The sequence below is a fragment of the Poecilia mexicana genome, unplaced genomic scaffold (genome assembly GCF_051168715.1).
Source record: "Poecilia mexicana isolate PSO_F unplaced genomic scaffold, ASM5116871v1 scaffold_12, whole genome shotgun sequence".
NCBI classification, from domain to species: Eukaryota; Metazoa; Chordata; class Actinopteri; order Cyprinodontiformes; family Poeciliidae; genus Poecilia; species Poecilia mexicana.
Window position 1 is genome coordinate 6,537,338 of NW_028263381.1, and position 20,570 is coordinate 6,557,907.

At 40.0% G+C, this 20,570-nt stretch overlaps 1 protein-coding gene across 1 annotated transcript; it reads right to left on the reverse strand.

The window, feature by feature from the left end:
• Window positions 1–665: 665 nt before the first annotated feature.
• On the reverse strand, window positions 666–20,182 carry agpat2 (1-acylglycerol-3-phosphate O-acyltransferase 2 (lysophosphatidic acid acyltransferase, beta)). Its single transcript, XM_014968488.2, has 6 exons — window positions 19,064–20,182; window positions 11,753–11,886; window positions 6,014–6,189; window positions 5,797–5,892; window positions 4,448–4,520; window positions 666–4,081 (listed from the first exon to the last, which is right to left on the reverse strand). The coding sequence occupies exons 1-6, from the start codon at window positions 19,237–19,239 to the stop codon at window positions 3,924–3,926; spliced, it is 813 nt and encodes a 270-aa protein (XP_014823974.2). The 5' UTR covers window positions 19,240–20,182; the 3' UTR covers window positions 666–3,923.
• Between the last annotated feature and the right edge of the window lie 388 nt (window positions 20,183–20,570).

A 20,570-nucleotide genomic window follows, 5' to 3' on the forward strand; every position in this document is an offset into this window, starting at 1 on the left:
TACTTTTACAATTTCTTTCCTTCTTAGACAAGTGGAAACAGCTTCTGAATGAAGTAGGAGCCGTTTCTACACTCGGCCCGTAAACGCTCGTGGTAAAGTAGTGGAATGAAGCAGGGAACTATATCAAAGAAAAAACATGTTCAAAAAGGCGTAGAAATCCAAGAATTGTTTTTTTTCTGAATTTATAACTATCAACGCTACTACAGACAAACCAATATCAGCTGGTGGAATATTAACCAGTGACCTATAAAAAATAAAATCTGATTACTAAACTATTACACAGAGTGGTGCATTCGGTAAAACAATTGAGAGGATAATTTTTTTTTTTTTTTTTAAGAGTTGCGGGATAGTTGTACCTGCCACAATGGCATCTAAAATGCACAATCACTACACAAGACTTCACTTTTGAGAAAATTAGTGTTTGATTTGAACAATCTAGGGACGTAGGAGGACAGATACGGTCTGGTCAGATGAGGCAAAATCTCATTTTACAAACCACGTTTGGAGAAACACGGGAAAAGTGAAATTGACACATGTGAACATTATGTTGTTCTTATGTGTCTTATAGCATGCGGTGCCAACAGTTTTTAACAGGTGCATGTAAATGTAATATTACCGTCTCGTTTAGAAAATTTAATACAAAGCAATAACTTCCATAGGGCCACTTAAGAATAATGTTTTTTTATTTTCCTCCAATGCAAAGCATTCACCTTCACCAAGAATAGGGCAACAGAATGTACATACATACATCACTCACACAAGGCTCTGCTCCATTTCTCCTATGCATCTAAATTTCACTTTGGCTTAAAAAAAAATTAAAAAACAGGGGGGGGAAAAACAGATCATTTTCATGTCAAAATTCAAAATAAAAAGTGCTTTTAAGTTGGGATATCTTAAATTATTTCCTACATATTAAAGGAGCGCCCAAAACTTAACAGTAATGATTGCTCTGGAGCTGGATGCATCAAGAGAAATAATAATACAAAAAAAAAAAAAAAAAAAAAAAAGTAGGACAACCAGGAAATTAACAGAATGTATATGATACACTTCGTATTTTTGGAACAATCCAGTTTGGTAGAGTGCTTTTAAACATTTGGAGAAGTTGCTGCAGAGTTCAAATATTTCCTAAAAAAAAAAAAAAGGCAACAATCTGATCTAAACTAGAAAAAAAAAACAAAACTAAAAAAAAAAAAAAACGCTTAGTTATTAGTAGTACTGAAGTATATTCCTCACTAACCTTAAGCAACAAATGCCATCCAGGCTCTCGTGTGTATTAGAAGCGAGAATTCCTAAAACTACCGAGCACGAACAGCAGCGTACCGACTGAATATGTACGTCTAGATGAATGACTGCGTTTATAACAAGTTGGAAGAAAATATGCAGCTCAAAGAAAGAGCTTCTAGGTGCTTAAACCTGCTGTACAGAACAGAACAGGTACGGCCTCCGCAATTACTGGCTCCTTCATGAGAGACGTACAAAAATACCCAACTTTTAATTTGAGTATCTTTTATTATTTTAACCCCTAGAGGCACATGATATAAATTTATTAGTTTTATGTATTTTTATGCTTTCTTTAAATCAACAACAAAAAAAGGTTGATCAGCACTTTATGAAACTTTGACAGTACTTACACGACGATGGTTGATTAGAAGTCAAAAGAAGAGAGAGAAAAAAACATTTTCTGACTTAAGGACTATTAGTTAAACTCTACTGGGAGTTTAAAGTGCTTTGGTCAAATTAAACCTAAATTGATTTTTTTTTTGGCACCAGTCACTCTTAATGTGAAGTATAGTGGAGGACCTGTGATGCTGAGGGCACATTTTCCAGCCAGAGCATCTTTAAAGGGTCCATGGAATCAATCACTTTTTGAAATACAACGGCATTAAAAAAAAAAAAAAAAAAAAAAAAAAAAAAAAATTGGTAACTAGGGTATTTTGGTCAAACTCTTCAGACACAATACCAACCATCTTGCATTTCACCCTCTAGAACTAAAACCAGCAGAAAATCTGTGAAAGGACAGGATTCTGGTCAATCCAGAGACGATTCTCTGAGAAGTGTGCTTCCTTGCTATGAATGCTTCAACCTTTTAAAACATTAGAGAAGTTCCTATAAAGTATGAATAACTAAATTATTTTTATTAACTTGTTTAAGATGATCAGATTGCTGAGGAACTTTTAATTAGCAATCAACATTGTTCTGTTTCCCTGGTACATAAATAATATGCGACACATTTCTATTTTACCACTCTTCAAAAGAACATGCCTACAAAATATGCAAGTTCTCCTAATTTGCGTAGGTTGAAACTATCACAGACATTTCAGTGTGAAATCTGCTACTTAGGAGAAAAAAAAACATTTTTAAGGATTTTCAACCAATTTTTTAAGGGTTATCAATAAATGGAGGGTGCTGTAGCTAAAAATAATAATAAAATAAAGAAAGTAAAGAACAAAAAGAAGATCCTGAACACTGCAGTACATTCTGAAACGGTGTTTGATGGGCAAAACAGGTGACCGTGTAAAGGCAGTGAGCAAAACCTGGAGGCAAAAATAACAGGAAGTCAGTCAATCTGATGTGGTTAGAAGTTAATGCTACAACATAAGACACAACATAAAGAAAAACAAAATACCAAAATGTAAAAGTCCAACAACAACCAACCAAAAATAAGGCCAAAAATCTTCACTACTTATTTTGAATAATGAAGTAATTCCTCTAGAGAAGAAGTCTTAACTTAATCAAAACTTTTTTTTTTTTTTTCTTTTTTTTAAGATGAACAACAACAAAAAACTTCAGTTCAGTCACCCAAAAATAGATTTTTAACTTACAGGTTTGCTAATCAAATGAGACAAGAATTAGTGACACGCCATTAGGTCGGCTTCATATTATTGGTAAATCAGTCAGCATTCCTTAGACGTTTTTATAGGAAATGTCATGGCACAGCAGGTAGCTTGCACTTTGGAACTGTAATGCTAAAACGGCATCACTTCAAGACACAAAGTCAGTCGCCTTCTGACACATTTTAAATATGTCCTCCGAGTTGTTCCTAAGGAGCTAGAACATGTGGTTCGCTTTTAAAAAGCAGGAAAACAAATCTAATCCTATGTGGAAATAATAAATAGAGCAAAAAAACACAACAAAAAAAAAAAACACACAGAAGACCGCGAGAGGAAACTTGCTGTTGATCGCTGCACGACGGTTATTTCTGCTGCTTTGGAAAAAGAACACAAACACACAGGACACCGATCAGTTCACTAAGCTCATTAAGCAATGTCACGCCACTGAGCTAATGTGAACGTAAAAGAGTTGAATTCGTAGCGTTTCCTCCAACCTCTGGTGGAGATCCCGCTCCGCTGGCCGTTTGAGCAAAGAGTCTGGAATGCAGAAAAGTCAGAAGACACTAAAAAGCAAAGGAAGGACAAAGATGGGATATCTGTACAGCCAAAAAATAAACTCAAGGCAATATGAGAGGAGCACATAAATATCTAGAGACGTTATGTGAAAAAAACCTGTCAAAGTTTATCCGATAAACAAAAGGCAACAAAAAAAAAAAAAAAATACAAAAAGGGGTGGGGGGAGTGGAGAGAAAGACGAAAGAAAAGCAGAAAATAGTTCAAGATCAGGGAAATAAAGCCAAAGTACAAAGCAACAGTGAAGGTGGACAGAGTCATCCAGAAGGCATGCATGAACAACACACATCCGTACTGTTCGGCTTGCCATCCGTCACTCCGCTCGCGCCGCGCCGAGCGCCGCTGAGGGTCAGGACTGACTGAGCTCTTCCGATCGGGCCAGAGGACAGAGACGTCCTCGTCTCGTCTCCCGGTCAGGCCACAGGGCCTGCCTGGAGAAAGCAGAGAGGTCTGAGGGGCTGGGAGGTCTCCGACACGGGTTGGGAAAAGAATAAACAAGAGGCTTTATTGGCCGATATTTCAGTGCTTTAGGGGCCCGTTGCTCTTGGCTACAGAGTCGGAGATTTCCAGGAAAGCGGTACGCATCAGGCTGTGCGATTGGTCGGACAGACATGACACGTCGTCTGAGGTCAGTCCTTTTGTCTCAATCTTTGGAAGGATCCGCAACCTGATGACCCCTGTGTTCAAAAAAACAAACAATAAAAACCGTCAAACATCATCTTACTCTTCAAAAACCTGTGCCTACGTACTGGGGACGTCCCAATCCGATACAGATATCAGAAATCGGTGTGATAAATGGCTCAGTTGTTCTGATACCTATTTGTGTTGACTATTGTTCTCTAACATCACTTGATCAATACTTTTCTAACAGTCACACTACAAAATAAGTAATAAAAGTATGTAAGATTCGTGCGGATGTCGTATCGGGTCAATATTGGTATTAGCCAGCGCTCAAAGCTGCGATATCGGTATCATATCGGAAGTGAAAAAGTTGCTGCGGGACATTCCAAATAAGTACTGTGCAACATTTAGAGCAGAGTTACCTGAGTTGAACTGCTTTTCTTTCCGAAGGTAGAAACTGTTGTAGGAGGAGAAGACTACAGGTATTATGGGAACCTAAAAAAAACAAAACAAAAAGGGAGACAAAGAAGTCAAAATATCAGAATAGAAATATCCGGTATTGAAAAGACCATCCATGCCTTTATTACAACCATTTATTGTTTTCAAATGTACTGTGTAAATGTACGGGACTGGAGACAGTGAAATGATTCAAAGCGAAGCAAAGTTGTGTTACAATGACCTAGTCAAAGTCCAGATCCAACAGAAAATGTCTGCAGGACTCGAAAATACCGATTAGAAGAGAGAATAAACGAGGTTCAGCTACTATGCAAAGTAAAATTCTCAGCCTCCAGGTGTTTAACTTATCATCAGACGTCTTCCAGCTGTAACTGCAGTTTTCACTCAAGGCAGGATTATAAATGTGTGCCGCATTTCAGATTTGTACTAGTAAAAACAAAAATACATAAATAAAATAAAACCATGCATCTTTCTCCATCCACAGTCATGTGTTACTTTGTGCTTACACATAATCAAATAAAATCTCAATAAAAGTTTGTGGTGTTGAGAAAATATACAAATTTAAGGTACCGTACTTGTATAGACATATATACGCCTCAGTCCTGATGTACATGTGAAGTCAACTGATAGGACTCTTTAGCAGAAAGTTACGAACCCATTAGCTTAACATCGTTTTCAAGGGTGAAGAAAGCTGTGCTTTCAGACCACATGCTATTTATTCAGCAACATGTTTTTTAATTCGTTCCACCTGCATGTGCGCCACGAAACGCCACCGACAGAACGGAGACCTCCCACCTGCAGGCATGCAGAGATCAAAGATCGTAAGCGCGCGCAGCTGAGCTGTGAATTACACAGCAGTCGATTTGTGCTGAAAGCTCCGTTCACCCTTGCTCTCAACATCTGAGGCACTAAAACAATAGCAAAACAATGTGGATGAGGGTCAAAGCTAGGATTCCTCAACAAACATGCTACAAAAATGATTTTTTTTAAAATTCATTCAGGATGCAGATGCTGTAATCTATGCAGTCAGTAAGGCTGCATTATAACTTGGCTGTGCTCCATGTAAGACTTCTGGCTCCCCCGTGTGTCAGTGAGCCAAAGTTTGAGAGAAGTTTTCTGGAATACGGCCAAGTCCGTCTCAGTCACTTCAGTCGAAGTCGGTGGAACGAGCAGGATGAGGGTGTGAACAGCAGCACAAACAGACTGACTCCAGTCAGCGTGAGACAACACACACACGCATGCACACACACACACACACGGCTCAGCGCAAAAAAGGAAACGGGAAGCCAAACGACGACAAGTCAAACACACTTACTTGTGCCTGCACAGCCAGGTGGAAAGCCCCTTTTTTAAAGGGCAGCAAGTCGCCGTTCTGGTTGCGCGTTCCCTCTGGGAAGACCCACAATCGAACCTATAGAGGAGGGGGGATAGAGGGTTGAACAAAAAAGGAGGGTGATTTAGAATCAAAATCTCTGCCAAAAACAACCTCAAGATATAGACGTGCCCCCGTGTTTCCTAAACACTTTGATTACCTGCTCGTCGAGCATGGTTTTGGCAGCGTCGGCCATGACACTCTTGGCGTCGGTCGTCTTTTTGCGGTTGATGAAAACGATGCCGGCGAGCCAGCAGATGAGGCCGACCGTGCCGGCGTAAACCAGCTCCTTCTTGGCTATCGTGGTGCAGCGGTCGGGTAGGATCTCCATCATCCCTGAGAGTCACGCAAGTTGTTACGGTGTTAAAAGGACAGAAACGCTAAATGTAATGGTTTATTTACATTCGGCGCTGTGCAAAATGTAACCTAGTTAGTAGAAGAAATGATCTGATTGCGAACAAACATTTAACTTTATATGTGTGCATGAGCACAACCTGTAGAGTTAGGCCAACTGGGACGGGTTTCAAATCTGAACTCTTTCGTAGCCAGCAGGGGGCAACTTCAAATCAAAACTTAATTTATTAGGGTTTGTGCATGTCTCTCCAACTCCAAGTTAAGACCATTAGGAAAAAAATTTAAGATTTGTATTACAACGGAAATATACAAAAGAAAGTTTCATGTTTTATGTAGTAGTTCCGTTCTTATGTTTATACAAAATAAGATTGTATGAGTTGCAACAGGAGTGAACCAGTGGTGAAGATGAACGTCGTCCAGCCAACAGGGGATCATTTACACTCAACAACAGACGCAAAACAGCTAGCCAGCTAGGTAGCAAGGGTTTATTAGCAGCTAATAAGTGGTAGCCTCAACCACCTTGAGTCACAGAACGTAGCGAAGATGTGCATCAGTGTGCAACTTAAACTTTCACCTGACAGAAATGTCTCGCAAGAAAAATACACTGCATAGAATATACAAGATTAAATATTCCTGCCACAACTAAATTTACAACCTGCGATTAATTTACAACCAAAATTCAATTTTTTCTAATGAATTTAAGACATTTTAAAAAACTTAACTTTAGATACATAAATATAAGACTTTTTAGGATGAGTGGACACTTCATTACCTCGGCAAGCATATTCCTTCAAATCATGTGGTTCATTAATTTTTACATTTACCGCTTTAGAATTTGACCTTTAGCGTCACATACATCGTCATCAAAAGCATTCACTCCCTTTGAACTCTGATGCCCCCAGTCTATCCCATAAAACACCGGTTAAATACTCCAAAATATTTGGTTGTAAAGTGATAAAATTATGGGTGCACCATTGTCAGGCTGATTTCTGACCTATAAAAAGTCCAATCTCCCGATTCTGATATTGACCGATACCGATTTTTTTCTTTGTCTGAAAAGTCGCCAAGTTGGCAATAGTGGGGTGACAATTGTTGACCGCACTCCTGGTGGGCAGGTTTGTCATAGCAAAAGATGGTAGCGACGGATTTTTAGAGCTTTTCATTGGTTTATAAGATTGACGCACAAAATTGGTTTGTCATGAAAGTATCGGATGGTCATCCAGACTTAAGGAATTTGATTGGAATCCTAGACAAAATATTCAAACATTCAATAAAAACAAAAATAAACTGTTGAAGTTCCTATACGTTTTGCACAGTGCTTGCCTAATAAAAGATTACGTGCCATTCAAGTACAGCAAGTACAAAGTTCCTATTAAGAAACGACATCTAGGAGTCTGGAACGAACTTTGACTTCTTCTGCTTGGAGTCGGATTTACTGAAGTTTAAATCCCTGATATCATGTATGCTGAATGTGAAAACACAGCACGTATCTTTATTGATGGGAGTTATCCTGCCTGCTTTAACAACCTCTGTGTAGTGAGTGATATGGCAGAGCCATAAAACTCAAGAGAAAGGAAGACAATATCAAGACAGAAAACAGAAGAGTGAGTAAACTACCAGCGTAGTGTTCAGAAAACTGAACACAGAGAGAAAATTACATCTGCTCTAGGAAGAGCTCTGGTATTAATGGCTGAGTGTAGCTGTTGGCATGGCAACTTGGACGCCAAGTCAGCCTCCCGCTGAGCTTTTTTCCTGCACTAATGAGATGCCTGGCTCTCCTCCTGCTGTCACCACGCTGGCTAGGAGCCTGCGCTCATCACTCACCGACACAGAGAAACACTCCTCCTGGGCCAATAATGGGAAGTAAACACACCTAACCCAAATTAGTGTCACTTCACACTCTAGATTTAGGACTAAGCTGAAAAGTAAAAAGGAAAAAAAAAAAGGCACTAAAACTGACAAACACCGCAGAGTGGCCAAGAACTCAACCAAAGATGGTGATGAAATTCATCGCCAGGCGTTCTAGTGAAATGCTGGGTTGTTATTCGTTCTAATTTTAGCAAAACCGACTCTACAAATCCATCTTCAGAGGAAGAATGAGGAAGGGGGGAATTGTTACTAAAAAAAAGCAAAGGTCTAAAGTAGGGCTGAAACGATTCCTCGAATGATTCGAGTACCTCGATTACTAAAATTCCTCGAGGAAAATTTACCTGCCTCGAAGCTTCGTTAATTTATGTTTTAATAGTTAGCGCACCGTGTTCCGGCCGGGACTTCATTTGCGTTGCGCGGAGCTCTCACTTCCGCCTGAGTTGTTGACAAAAGCTAAGTCTCAGCGGCATAAAGTCCAATCTTCAAGATTGGCCCGTGGGGATTTTATTGATTGATGATAATGCCCGACTTTTTATTGTTTTTGGGGAACCAATAAGCATCCTTAAAATGACTGGGGGAATGCCTGGAGTACGGCAGCATTTCTCCTCCGGGGCTGCTGGTTGAAAGCGAACGGCGGGAAGAGCGCTGAGGTGAGCGGATAGCCTGAACAGGGCGGGCGGCTGAGTAGCTGATGCTTACCGTGTAAATGTAGCTTTACCGACGAACCGCACAATAAATTTCATATCCCGGTCTGAAGAAACGGGTGGCGGAGCGCATCGTACATGGCTAGTAGATGAGCTTCTGAGTGTGACCAGTGAAGGTGTCGTAAATATCCCGTATTGCTTCCCCCCGTGTTCGTCCCCCGGTCTAACGGTTCGTCAGTCCGCTGGTCTATTTCCTCCCCTCCACCCCATGTTCGTTCATTCGCCCTCTCCTCCCACTCCAGGCACATTTCCCGTATTTTCAAACCCAAAGCGTGACAGGTTAGGTGGCAAGGTGAGTTTAATTAATCTATTAAACTCACTGAAGATGAATACATAAACTAAAAGCTGGATTGTAGACATTTTTTATAAGCATATTTGTGAGCCTGCCTCTTTGTTATTAAATTCAATATAATTTCAGATTTTTCTATAACTTTTCTTCTGGTTAACTTAGAAAGTGAGCTATTATTGTTACAGGTTAGTTTTCTAAACTACAAAAAAGCAACTGTTAGGGATGCTCAAATATGAAAAATTGGACTGATATTGATATCTGATAGTAACACCGGTATTATGCCAGATTTACCAATATTTCATTTTATAATTTTTTTAATCCGATTACTCGATTAATCGTAAGAATAATCGATAGATTACTCGATTACTAAAATATTCGTTTACAACAGCCCTAGTCTAAAGTTTGAAAGTAATATACTTGGCGCCGGGCCTCAATGGTGGACTCATTAAGTCATGGTCTGCTCCGCGTTTCTCTGAATGAACTGACAGACGTATTAAGTCTCGGATGGCGATAGGAACCGATGCCTCCAGCAGTCCTCCACCTTATAAAGTGCACTTTTATACAGTTTGGTCAGATATTTAAAGCAGACTGTGACGGCTGGCTGGCCTCCACAGGATCAGGATGAGTTGAACTCCAGATCTACAGCAGACGGCCTCGGTGTCTCGGATCACAAATGTTTTCAGCAGCAAGAAAAACTACAGGGAAGCTGTTGACCCGAATGACTGACCCGTTTTAGAGAGACAAACACTGAGGTCTGTCCTGGCAAATAAACCATAAATTGTCCATCTGCTGTTATTATATTTTTCCTTTTCTGACTTAAATAATAGAAATTACATTGCGATCCATATTTAAATACCATAAAACTGGGGCATCTTTACATAAAGTTATCATAATGTGATAGATATGAACCCAAATATCTGTGTAGTGTTGGCTTGAAGGTAGGGCTGAAACGATTCCTCGAATGATTCGAGTACCTCGATTACTAAAATTCCTCGAGGAAAATTTACCTGCCTCGAAGCTTCGTTAATTTATGTTTTATTAGTTAGCGCACCGTGTTCCGGCCGGGACTTCATTTGCGTTGCGCGGAGCTCTCACTTCCGCCTCTGAGTTGTTGACAAAAGCTAAGTCTCAGCGGCATAAAGTCCAATCTTCAAGATTGGCCCGTGGGGATTTTATTGATTGATGATAATGCCCGACTTTTTATCGTTTTTGGGGAACCAATAAGCATCCTTAAAATGACTGGGGGAATGCCTGGAGTACGGCAGCATTTCTCCTCCGGGGCTGCTGGTTGAAAGCGAACGGCGGGAAGAGCGCTGAGGTGAGCGGATAGACTGAACAGGGCGGGCGGCTGAGTAGCTGATGCTTACCGTGTAAATGTAGCTTTACCGACGAACCGCACAATAAATTTCATATCCCGGTCTGAAGAAACGGGTGGCGGAGCGCATCGTACATGGCTAGTAGATGAGCTTCTGAGTGTGACCAGTGAAGGTGTCGTAAATATCCCGTATTGCTTCCCCCCGTGTTCGTCCCCCGGTCTAACGGTTCGTCAGTCCGCTGGTCTATTTCCTCCCCTCCACCCCATCTTACGTTCGTTCATTCGCCCTCTCCTCCCACTCCAGGCGGCATTTCCCGTATTTTCAAACCCAAAGCGTGACAGGTTAGGTGGCAAGGTGAGTTTAATTAATCTATTAAACTCACTGAAGATGAATACATAAACTAAAAGCTGGATTGTAGACATTTTTATAAGCATATTTGTGAGCCTGCCTCTTTGTTATTAAATTCAATATAATTTCAGATTTTTCTATAACTTTTCTTCTGGTTAACTTAGAAAGTGAGCTATTATTGTTACAGGTTAGTTTTCTAAACTACAAAAAAGCAACTGTTAGGGATGCTCAAATATGAAAAATTGGACTGATATTGATATCTGATAGTAACACCGGTATATGCCAGATTTACCAATATTTCATTTTATAATTTTTTTTATCCGATTACTCGATTAATCGTAAGAATAATCGATAGATTACTCGATTACTAAAATATTCGTTTACAACAGCCCTACTTGAAGGAATAAAATTAATCTACCAATCAGTAAGAGATGAGGTCCAGACATTGTAGCAATTCAGAAAGTTGTTCGTTTGAAAGCGTAATCATGGCCTCTACCTTCTATGAAACTCTGGATTGCTCATTTTTACTGATACATTTGCAGAGCAGAGGGTGACTAAAAAAAAAATCTATATTGCTCCCATTAAGCAGGAACGGTTCTTTCTGTACGTTTGCCAGAGAGATTGGATTCAGCACATTTATATTTAGAACCCCCCTTTACAAGCTCAGTGGCACAATTCTTCCATCTGGGACTAATTGCTGCCCCTGTGTGTGTGTGTGTGTGTGTGTGTGTGTGTGTGCGTGTGTGTGTGTGTGCGTGCGTGCGTGCGTGCGTGCGCGTCAGTATGTGTTCAAATTGGGGTTCTGTTGCTAATGGACAAAAAAAAAAACACAAGCATTGGCTTCTACCATAAAACGGATCTTATTATTAAAAAAGCTAAGGAGAAAAGACCATCTGCTCAACCATCTTGGATGACTCTTCGAATCTTTCAGTCGGTGCTGAAAAATAAATGATCGTGTTGGTTGACAATAAACTCAAAACCTGGATCAGAGGTGACATGACAGGAACCACGACGCCTACCCAGAACGTCCAGGGAGCTCTGGTGGTTGGAGATGATGACATAAGGCCCTTCTGTCTGCAGGTGCTCCCAGCCACTCACTTCAATTCGAAGCCCAAACAAGTACTTGACATGACGGACCATGGAACGGATAATCCTGGACAGGAAAAATTGGGGGGTGGGGGGGGGGAGGGAAAAGAAAGTTATGACAGTACTGAAAACGTGTAGGTTTTAGAGTTAAGGTACCATCATGCTGTGCTCAGACAGATATGTTATCAAGTGCAATCACTTTATACACAGATATTCTCAGCACATTCATGTTAAGTTATGAAACAACTTGTACCGTAGCCAAAATAATACAAATGATAACTCAGGTGGCTGCTCAGTCAGCTCACTCTTCTGCATTTTGTGGCTCACACCATCACTCCTTTGTATCATCTCTCACTATAAACAACCGCACTCCTCAAAATGACTAAAACATAGTCACATGTTCGAATTTTGTACAATCCTCGTCTTGCATGTCGCTTTTAGGAACAGCTGACAAGCTTCTGTGAGAAGTACAGATTAGTTTCTAGAAGTTTCTTGTGCTTCTTGTGTTTAAATTTAACTTAAGTTAGCTAAATTTGCTTCCCTTATTAACAACTTCCACAGTAGGCAGTAAGAGTCTCTTAATACGGTTTTCACTTTCAATACGATACCGATATTGCAGCTTTGAGTATTTGCCAATATCAATATTAACCCGATACGATATCCCCATGAATCATACATGCTTATTAATCAATTTGTAGTGTCAGTCAAATCTCTGAAAATCATCATCTTCATTCTCTCATTGCTTGACTACACAACTTCCTTCCTGAAAAAGACTACTTATGTCAAAGGTTTTAAATTTCCTTCAAACTGAAACAAGCTCCTGTGAAGTCTTTATGCAATAAGACTGAAAGGCTGATGTTGCAATTAAAAAAAGTATCATATTTGAAGCCATCTGTGCACGCAAGAATTACAATTTTGATCGTTTGTGGAGTTTCGTTTCACCGTCTCTAACTTTCACTGCTGAATTTGGCGGTTCTGCTTTCTCTGTAATCACTTTCTGTAGCCTCACGCTACATGAATGCCGGGTTTGAAAAGCACCAAAGGAACTCCCTCATGTACAGTCAGAATGTGTTTGTATTGTTTCATGGGTATCAAAATCAAACTCCATTGATTTTTTTTATTCCTTGGTGCTCGACCTCTGGTTTTTTTCCTTGTGACTGAACTCATCCTGGTTTCAGTGCAAAAAGGCACATTTTACTCCAATGCTGTGATTGCATTTTGTGGTTTTGTTATTACACAGATGCACTGACAGAAGCCCCCAGGCTGCAAATAAAGCAGAGGAAGTGTTTTCTAAAAGAAGACGCAGCGTGCAGTTTCTATTTTTGCTCTATCTGGTCTCAGATGTCACTCATGTTTCCACCCTCAGGTCAAAATGTGTTTATTTTAGGATGTAAAAAGACCAGGAAGGGAAGCCCCATAAAAGGCTGTTTACAAACAAGCAATGGGGAATCTCATAGTAGCGGTTTTCACTTATCGTTATCCATGACCTGTCTAGCTTGGAAACTCAAGTTTGTCTTCAGATAATAAGAGAATTACCTTAAAATAAAAAGCATGCAAACCAAATGTAAACTTCCTTGTTCCCGATTTTAACCACACATCTCTTCAATTTAATTGTAACTAGCATGTAAATCTGTCCGATTTCTTTCTATGTACAACCAACAGTTAGATGTTACAAAGTCACAATAAACCTTTAATTTTCCTAATTATATATATATATATATCCATCCATCCATTTTCCGTCATCCTTGTCCCTCAGTGGGGTCGGGAGGGGTGCTGGTGCCTATCTCCAGCTCACGTTCCGGGTGAGAGGCGGGGTACACCCTGGACAGGTCGCCAGTCTGTCGCAGGGCAACACAGAGACCCACAGGACAAACAACCATGCACACACACACTCACACCTAGGGGCAATTTGGAAAGGCCAATCAACCTGACAGTCATGTTTTTGGACTGTGGGAGGAAACCGGAGAACCCGCACGCATGCACAGGGAGAACATGCAAACTCCATGCAGAAAGACCGGGGCCGGGAATCGAACCCAGAACCTTCTTGCTGCAAGGCGACAGCTCTATACAAACACATTCTGACTGTACATGAGGGAGTTCCTTTGGTGATTTTCAGACCTTTGTGGCGTTAGATAAGATTGGTGGATAATATCGGTTTCACGTATCCGCCCATCACAGATCACCCAAAATTAAGGAAATCTGGGCTGAACTGTGGAGGAGCTGCAGAATCCACAGCTCTAATCGACATCTGAAATGTATTATTACTGCACTTGACAAATCAGATTTTTGTATAAGCCCAATCTGCAAAACAGAATGTCGAGAAAAAAAAAAAACAACACAGCACGTCGCCCCTATAGTGAACTGCAATTTGGTAATCGGCAACCTATAGGCACTCGACATCAAGTCTTTTGATCCAAATGTTTTCTTGTTTGAATGTAATCTCTACCATCCATCCACTCCAGCAGTCCTTCGGGTATGTATTAAAATGTATTTCAGAAGTCAGATGTCGCCAACAAAAAAAAGTAAATAAGCACAACAAACTCTACCAACAGAGCAAAACAAAGCTCACGCTCAACAAGCCCATATGGAGCCAAAGTGTCTTTTGTTCTGGAATGTGGAATAGAAAGAATAATAGGTCTCATCTTGAGAATATAAACATTTATAGACTTTTTGACAGGGCATGAAAGTAATACTACACACACTCATCTGATAAACTTCAAACAGCCTGTACTGGGAGGATCAAACCTCGCTTTTTCCCTTTGGTAAGTCACACTATGGCTTTAAAGGCAACCTTTCTACAAGACCTAGTGGTGATAAAGTGCTGAGTCCAGTACAAAAGGCACTGACACGCAATCACTTGCTGTTGCAACGACTGTAACACCAGTCCAGAGTTTTACAACCTACCCAACCAGATTTCATTAGGGCAAATTTCAATATCAGCCCAAGAGTCAGATCCTTTGAACTTATCAGGCGTGATCATGTTTAGACAAGAACTAAAGTCCACAGCTAAGAGTAAATCTGGCCTGCAATCCACAAAACTACTGAATTGACAAACCTCATACCACAGCTCAACTTAGTCAGCCTTTTTTCTTTTCTTTTTTTTACAAGTTAAAGGTCAAGCTTGCTTAGGGCAGGACCGTGATCATAAGAGAGGAGGGACTGAACAAACGATTACTTCATCAGAAAAGCATGAATTCACATGGATAAAGCAGTTTCACTGGGATTTGGGTAATAAATGAATTTTTTTTTTTTTTTATCGTGTGGTTACAGATCAGATCTCACCCACTTTAGCAGCCAATTATCCTACCATTTATCTTTATTGTTCTTTTTTTATAACAATGATAAACTACACGATAATGTTTGCAAACTAATAACTAAAAGTATGATTAAGACTATTAGTTTTCATCGTTTCCTGACTGGAGCAGCAATAAATATTTGTAATATTTGTAATTAGTTAAACTGTGCTAACAGATGTATCTGGTGTCTTGACGTAGCACATTTGGCTATCTACAAGTTGTTTCTTGAGGAGTATTTGCATTGGTGAGGATTTGACATGCTCTCCCTGCCAAAACAATCGGCTACCAAAAAATTGAAGACAAAGAAACCGTAATGGGTTATTAAATAGATTTCGTCATCCCCTTTAAAGTTATCATAATAAATACAATGAAATATTGTCACCAACCTTCAAGTATGCCCACATCTAAAAGCTAGTAGTCTATTAGAGGATTGTTGGGACTTGAGACTGAGGTGAATGTTCTCCTTTACCCAGCAAAATATCTACAACAGAGAGATTCACACCGAAGCATATTCATGTTTTATGATGGCTTAAAAAAAGTCCAGTCCTGAATTTAATTGAGAATCTGTAGCAAGACTTGAAAGTTGGTGTTCAAAGATGGTCTCCAGGTTAAAATGTTTTTTTGAAGAAGAGAAGCCAAAGATGCCAAACTGTACATGATCAAAGCTGGAGAAAACTGGGAATGCACTTATATGAAAATTTAGGCCGATATCTAATATTATTTTTGCTTTCTGTCCGTTAACTGATATTATACATCTCCCTACCCTTTTGACAGTGACAAAATAGACCACATATCTTCGATTCAACATCCTACAGGCTTTGCGCTGCATCACTATCACAGTCACATGACCAAACAAATACCGCATGGCCAATCCCCTACTATTTCAGAAATGCAAAGGGCAACAAGATTAAAATAGACATTGGTTGACAAAATCAGTACAGTTTTACTTAGCGGACACCAATATGTAAAAACATTACTAATATTGGTTAATAATACCAATGTTAATGTGGGCACATCATGCAACCCAACTGAAAACATATCCCAAAATGTTTGCAGCAGTAACTGGTGTGGTAGCTCACATGAGGAGGCTGAATTCAAATGTTTTTTTTTTTTTTTAGATTTTATTCATAAACCTAAATGACATGTATCCATCATTTTCCTGCAGGTTTCTAATTATACACACACTACTTTGTGTTGGTCCAATACAAAATATCCCCCAAAACACACACAGCATGCCAAAGTATGGAAGTGTTCAAGAGACTGAATACTTCTCTACAAGGCAATGCATGTCTGATCGTGTCCACCGACTTCCTCTGTAATCCTCCGGTTTGAGTGAAAATACAACAGCCATGAAGACAAAGACTCGTCTCCCACTGACTGTAGTACAATTGCACAATCTGTAACCGGAGCTCAAGCAGTGGTGAGTGAGGAGGAAAAAACAACAAAAAAAAAAAAAAAGACAAATGTCCATCTTTAATTGTTATCATGAGATCCAGGCGTGATAATGAATACTGGACTCGTACCCAGAATGTGGCAGCAATTCAAGGTGATTCCCTGGAGAACAGCACGCAAACAAAAACACAAGAACTAAATTAAATGTAGCTTTTATGGGTGCACTGAACAGACTGAACAGATGTGAGTCTGTTTTGCCCAGTGAGTCGACTGAATGCATTCCAGGGCTCCAAGTCAGCTGCAGAGTCCCTAGTCAGGCCCAGAATTCAGGCGTTTGTGTGACACGCAAAATGTCTGACAGTCCCCATTTTTCCTGTCGAATCGCTCGGCCGTTTCTGCGCACGAGCGCCAAACGTGCACCCACCAAACTCTGTTCACCCCTCCGTTCAAGGTATGTCCCCAACTGAGTTGCTTTGTCACAGTCAACAAGTCCAGATAACCTTTGAGCGGGCAAGCACGGTACACTGGTGCTACATGACACCACCGGACTGCGAAACAGTTATTCCTAGCGCATTAAGGCAACTCTCGGGGTCTGCAGTCGGCACGTGAGGATCCGGTGAGGTTAGCAAGGCAATCTGCCTCATGACTATTCAGTGAGCCAAGCCTAATCAGGGAAAATTTGCCATCTGGCATCTGTCTCTTCGAGGTAATTACTGGAATATGTGAAGCAGTCTATCAGAAAAACCCCTGGTCAGTAGATCCAAACACTTTGTTGGATAAAATTAAAATAACCGATTCCTTCCTTCCGTCGATTGAGGTGTACTTCTGAATGTATGAGATCTAGATGAAAACATGCAAAGTCAAGATTTGAAAAATTCAAATACAAAGCAGATATCAGCAGAAACAAGACGGATTATTGTGGGGTACTGCAATGACTCTTTTCAATCTTTACCCATCGTTCAGTCACCAGTAGGTTCTCATAAGAGATTCACCAAGAAGGTGAACGAAATTCGTCAATTTTCAACTGACCAGTGATCGAGTATCCATAAACTAAAAAAAAAAATCCAATATTTTTCTGACCAGTGAACACATCCCTTTTGCTCCCTACAAAATGCGTTGCTTTGGAAGCCGTTACTGCAGGACAAAGACTCAAAGTTAGTGATTTTTTTGTTTGAGCAAAGTGTTTTAAGTTAAAGTCTGGAAAAGCAAAACTATGCAAGACAACTATTTTATACACAGGGATGTCGACAACCATTTTGTAGGTTTGGCCGATGCTTGCCGATATTTTCCCCATGACTTATAGACATGAGCTTTTCATGGAAGCACCGTCAGCGGTGTGGTCGTTGTTTTACTGTGTCAAAAGCATAAGGAAATACGTCTAGTATAAATAATGGAATAACAAATGTGATATCAGTAAGTATCAGTTGTCAGCCATAACAGCAACTTTAATGTCGGCCCAAATTTTGATATCAGTGCATCCCTAGAAATAGTGTCTAAATCCTCTAGGAAATACACACAGTCTATGCTATTCACAGTTGATACTAACCATTTTAGCTAGTTTTTGTGCACGTTCTGTGCGACGTCACACACATCCCAATAATAAACAGGAATGCTAGAAAAAAATATATCTTAAAACACTTATTCAGAATTCTTAAAAATAAACCGGAATCGGATGGTCAGAGCTTTAAAATAAAACAGATAAATTATGATCAGTGCCTAGTGTTCATCACTTTCACTGATTTTTAGCTTCTCATTCACTGAAATCTATATCAGCTCTGGAAATTAAATACAAGCAACATACATTATTAGCATCAAGATCATACATGCTGACACTGCAAACTAAAATAGCCCGCAAGTATTGAATCCAATCAGTCACTTCATCATGCAGCTTTACACACGACTGGATGGATTGTACAGCTTTAAAGAACTCATCAGAACCATGCAGCGGTTCTCTAGGAATTAAATCCCGATACTCTTATTTTGAAACTCAAAATTAAATGAAAAAGTATGCATGTTAAGTAAAAAGATTTTAATTAATTATGCTGGAGGATACTGAGTACATATAAACAAGAGTTGTATCATTTTCATAATTGGTTTGGCTAGGCTAGGGGTTATTGTTTTGGGAAAACAAACTTTGCTTTCTTAACTAATGCTATAAATATCACACAACTGACTGAGATTGTTGTTGACGGCATAAACAGGATAATCATTCCTGCCTGATACTAAAACAAACAAACAACCGGAGTTAGCAACGTTTGCTAACAGTAACACATTCCTGCTGCCAACGTGTGAACGGGGCTAATATAGTGTACGATTAAAAATTAGTTTTTTTTTTCTTTTTTTTTTTTTGTTTTCTTCTCCGACAGAAAAGTTGAACATTTTAATATATTAGACTCTCTCCTCGTCCTACACGCTGGCTAATTTTTATATTTTCACAAAAGTTGTGGCTACAATAAGAGCGCCGCCAGCCTCATCTGAATGTTTCATATCAACAACTGCTGCTGCTAAACAGCTAGCAGGCTAACGGCTGCTAACTGTCAGACATTTCCAACTCACCTCATGTTTTCCACGTCTCTCCCTCCGCTTTTAAGTAAACATATGGGAATCCCCACTATGGCCAGGAACATCATCCAGGCCACGTAGAAGAACTTTTTGAAATAGAACACAAACGTGCTGCTGGTCCACATCAGGAGTGGAAACAGCAGCAGCAGCAGCATCCACGCCACATCCATAGCGATGCACTGGAGAGACTCGCGGCCAGCCGAAAGCGCTCGCAGGTCGGATGAGGAAGCCGCCAGCTACGGTCCAAGAAGGGAGAAGGGGCGCACCGCGACCCCGACGGACATTACACAACCGGACAGTGTTCCCTTTAATGCGCGAGAGTGAAAGCGATGCTGAGACCGTGGGCAGCACGGAATGAACAGGCACCGCGGCTCATCTGTTGCTAAATGGCATCATGAGGTGGAGTCAAATCGTCATCGGTTTTGCTTGCTTTTCTATTTCCGGTTGGTTCACGGTGGACGGGTCAGATGTCACGAGCTACATAATTACTGTTTTACAGAGCCCAAACGTCCGTCAGCAAATTCTTAACTTTCAGCTGGTTTATTCGAAATCACAAAAACTGCAGGCAGCAGAGCACCTGCTTAATGTTTTTTATTATTATTATTATTTTTTTTTTTTTTAAGATCCTGGAAAAATGTCACTTAAGGGCCCCATTTCTACTAAAGTTCACCATAAATCTTCCCTTTTATACAAATGTAACATATTCATGAAAGCCAAATAATGTTAGATTTACCTTTCACAAATGTAACATTAGTGCTAACAAGGAGGGCCCTGGTGCTGTCCATCCTTCTGAAATGTCTCCTTATGCATCAATTTAATCTGCTTATTAAAACCAAATGCCACAATGTGCAACTATTATCGCTTCCTCATGTGTGCATCTTACAATACAATACCAACAATAAGCTTACATTATAACTCTGCAAGTATGACTTCTCAGCAATGGAGGTTTTCCTGCAACTGGTGCACTGCATTCATCAAAGTGTCTGTAAATTCAAGTTGTTGTGGTGCCACCAGGGGCCCCTAAAAAGTAAATCCACAGCTTTGGCTGGCCCTGTTGGAGGATTCTTTATTACCTTTCAATGTGGTTCACCATCCAAAATTACCAGTGTAATGATCTCTAGGTGTTCGCTGTTACCCCTCAGCATCAGACTAGTTTGACTGCAGATTAAAGAAGATGTTCAATTGGATTAGTGGTAATAATCCAATCCATGGCCATAATCTGACACTGTCCAGTCGCCCTGACAAAGACGTTTCGGCTACGTCTAGGAGCTCTACTTGACATGATTTGGAGGATTATGATGAAGTGGCAGATAATCCTAATCTAATGTGTGTAGAGACAGTGTTAGTGTTACTGACCTCCATTTAAATACATCTTAAACAGACATAAAAAATAAAATAAACATCCTTAAGATTTAATTTTTTTTTATTTTGAATCATACTTAGTAAACTTCTCCATACTTTGCTGCATTAAAATCAAACACTTTAAGGTATTTCTTTGCGA

What these genes read in the sequence shown, in the direction of transcription:
- agpat2 (XM_014968488.2), bottom strand. Translation starts at nt 19,239, where the DNA reads ATGGATGTGGCGTGGATGCTGCTGCTGCTGCTGTTTCCACTCCTGATG. An exon ending in AGAGACGTGGAAAACATGAG is followed by an intron (nt 11,887 to 19,063) that starts GTGAGTTGGAAA and finishes TTTCCTGTCCAG; the next exon opens with GATTATCCGTTCCATGGTCC. An exon ending in ACCTGGCTGTGCAGGCACAA is followed by an intron (nt 4,521 to 5,796) that starts GTAAGTGTGTTT and finishes TGTTTTTTTTAG; the next exon opens with GTTCCCATAATACCTGTAGT.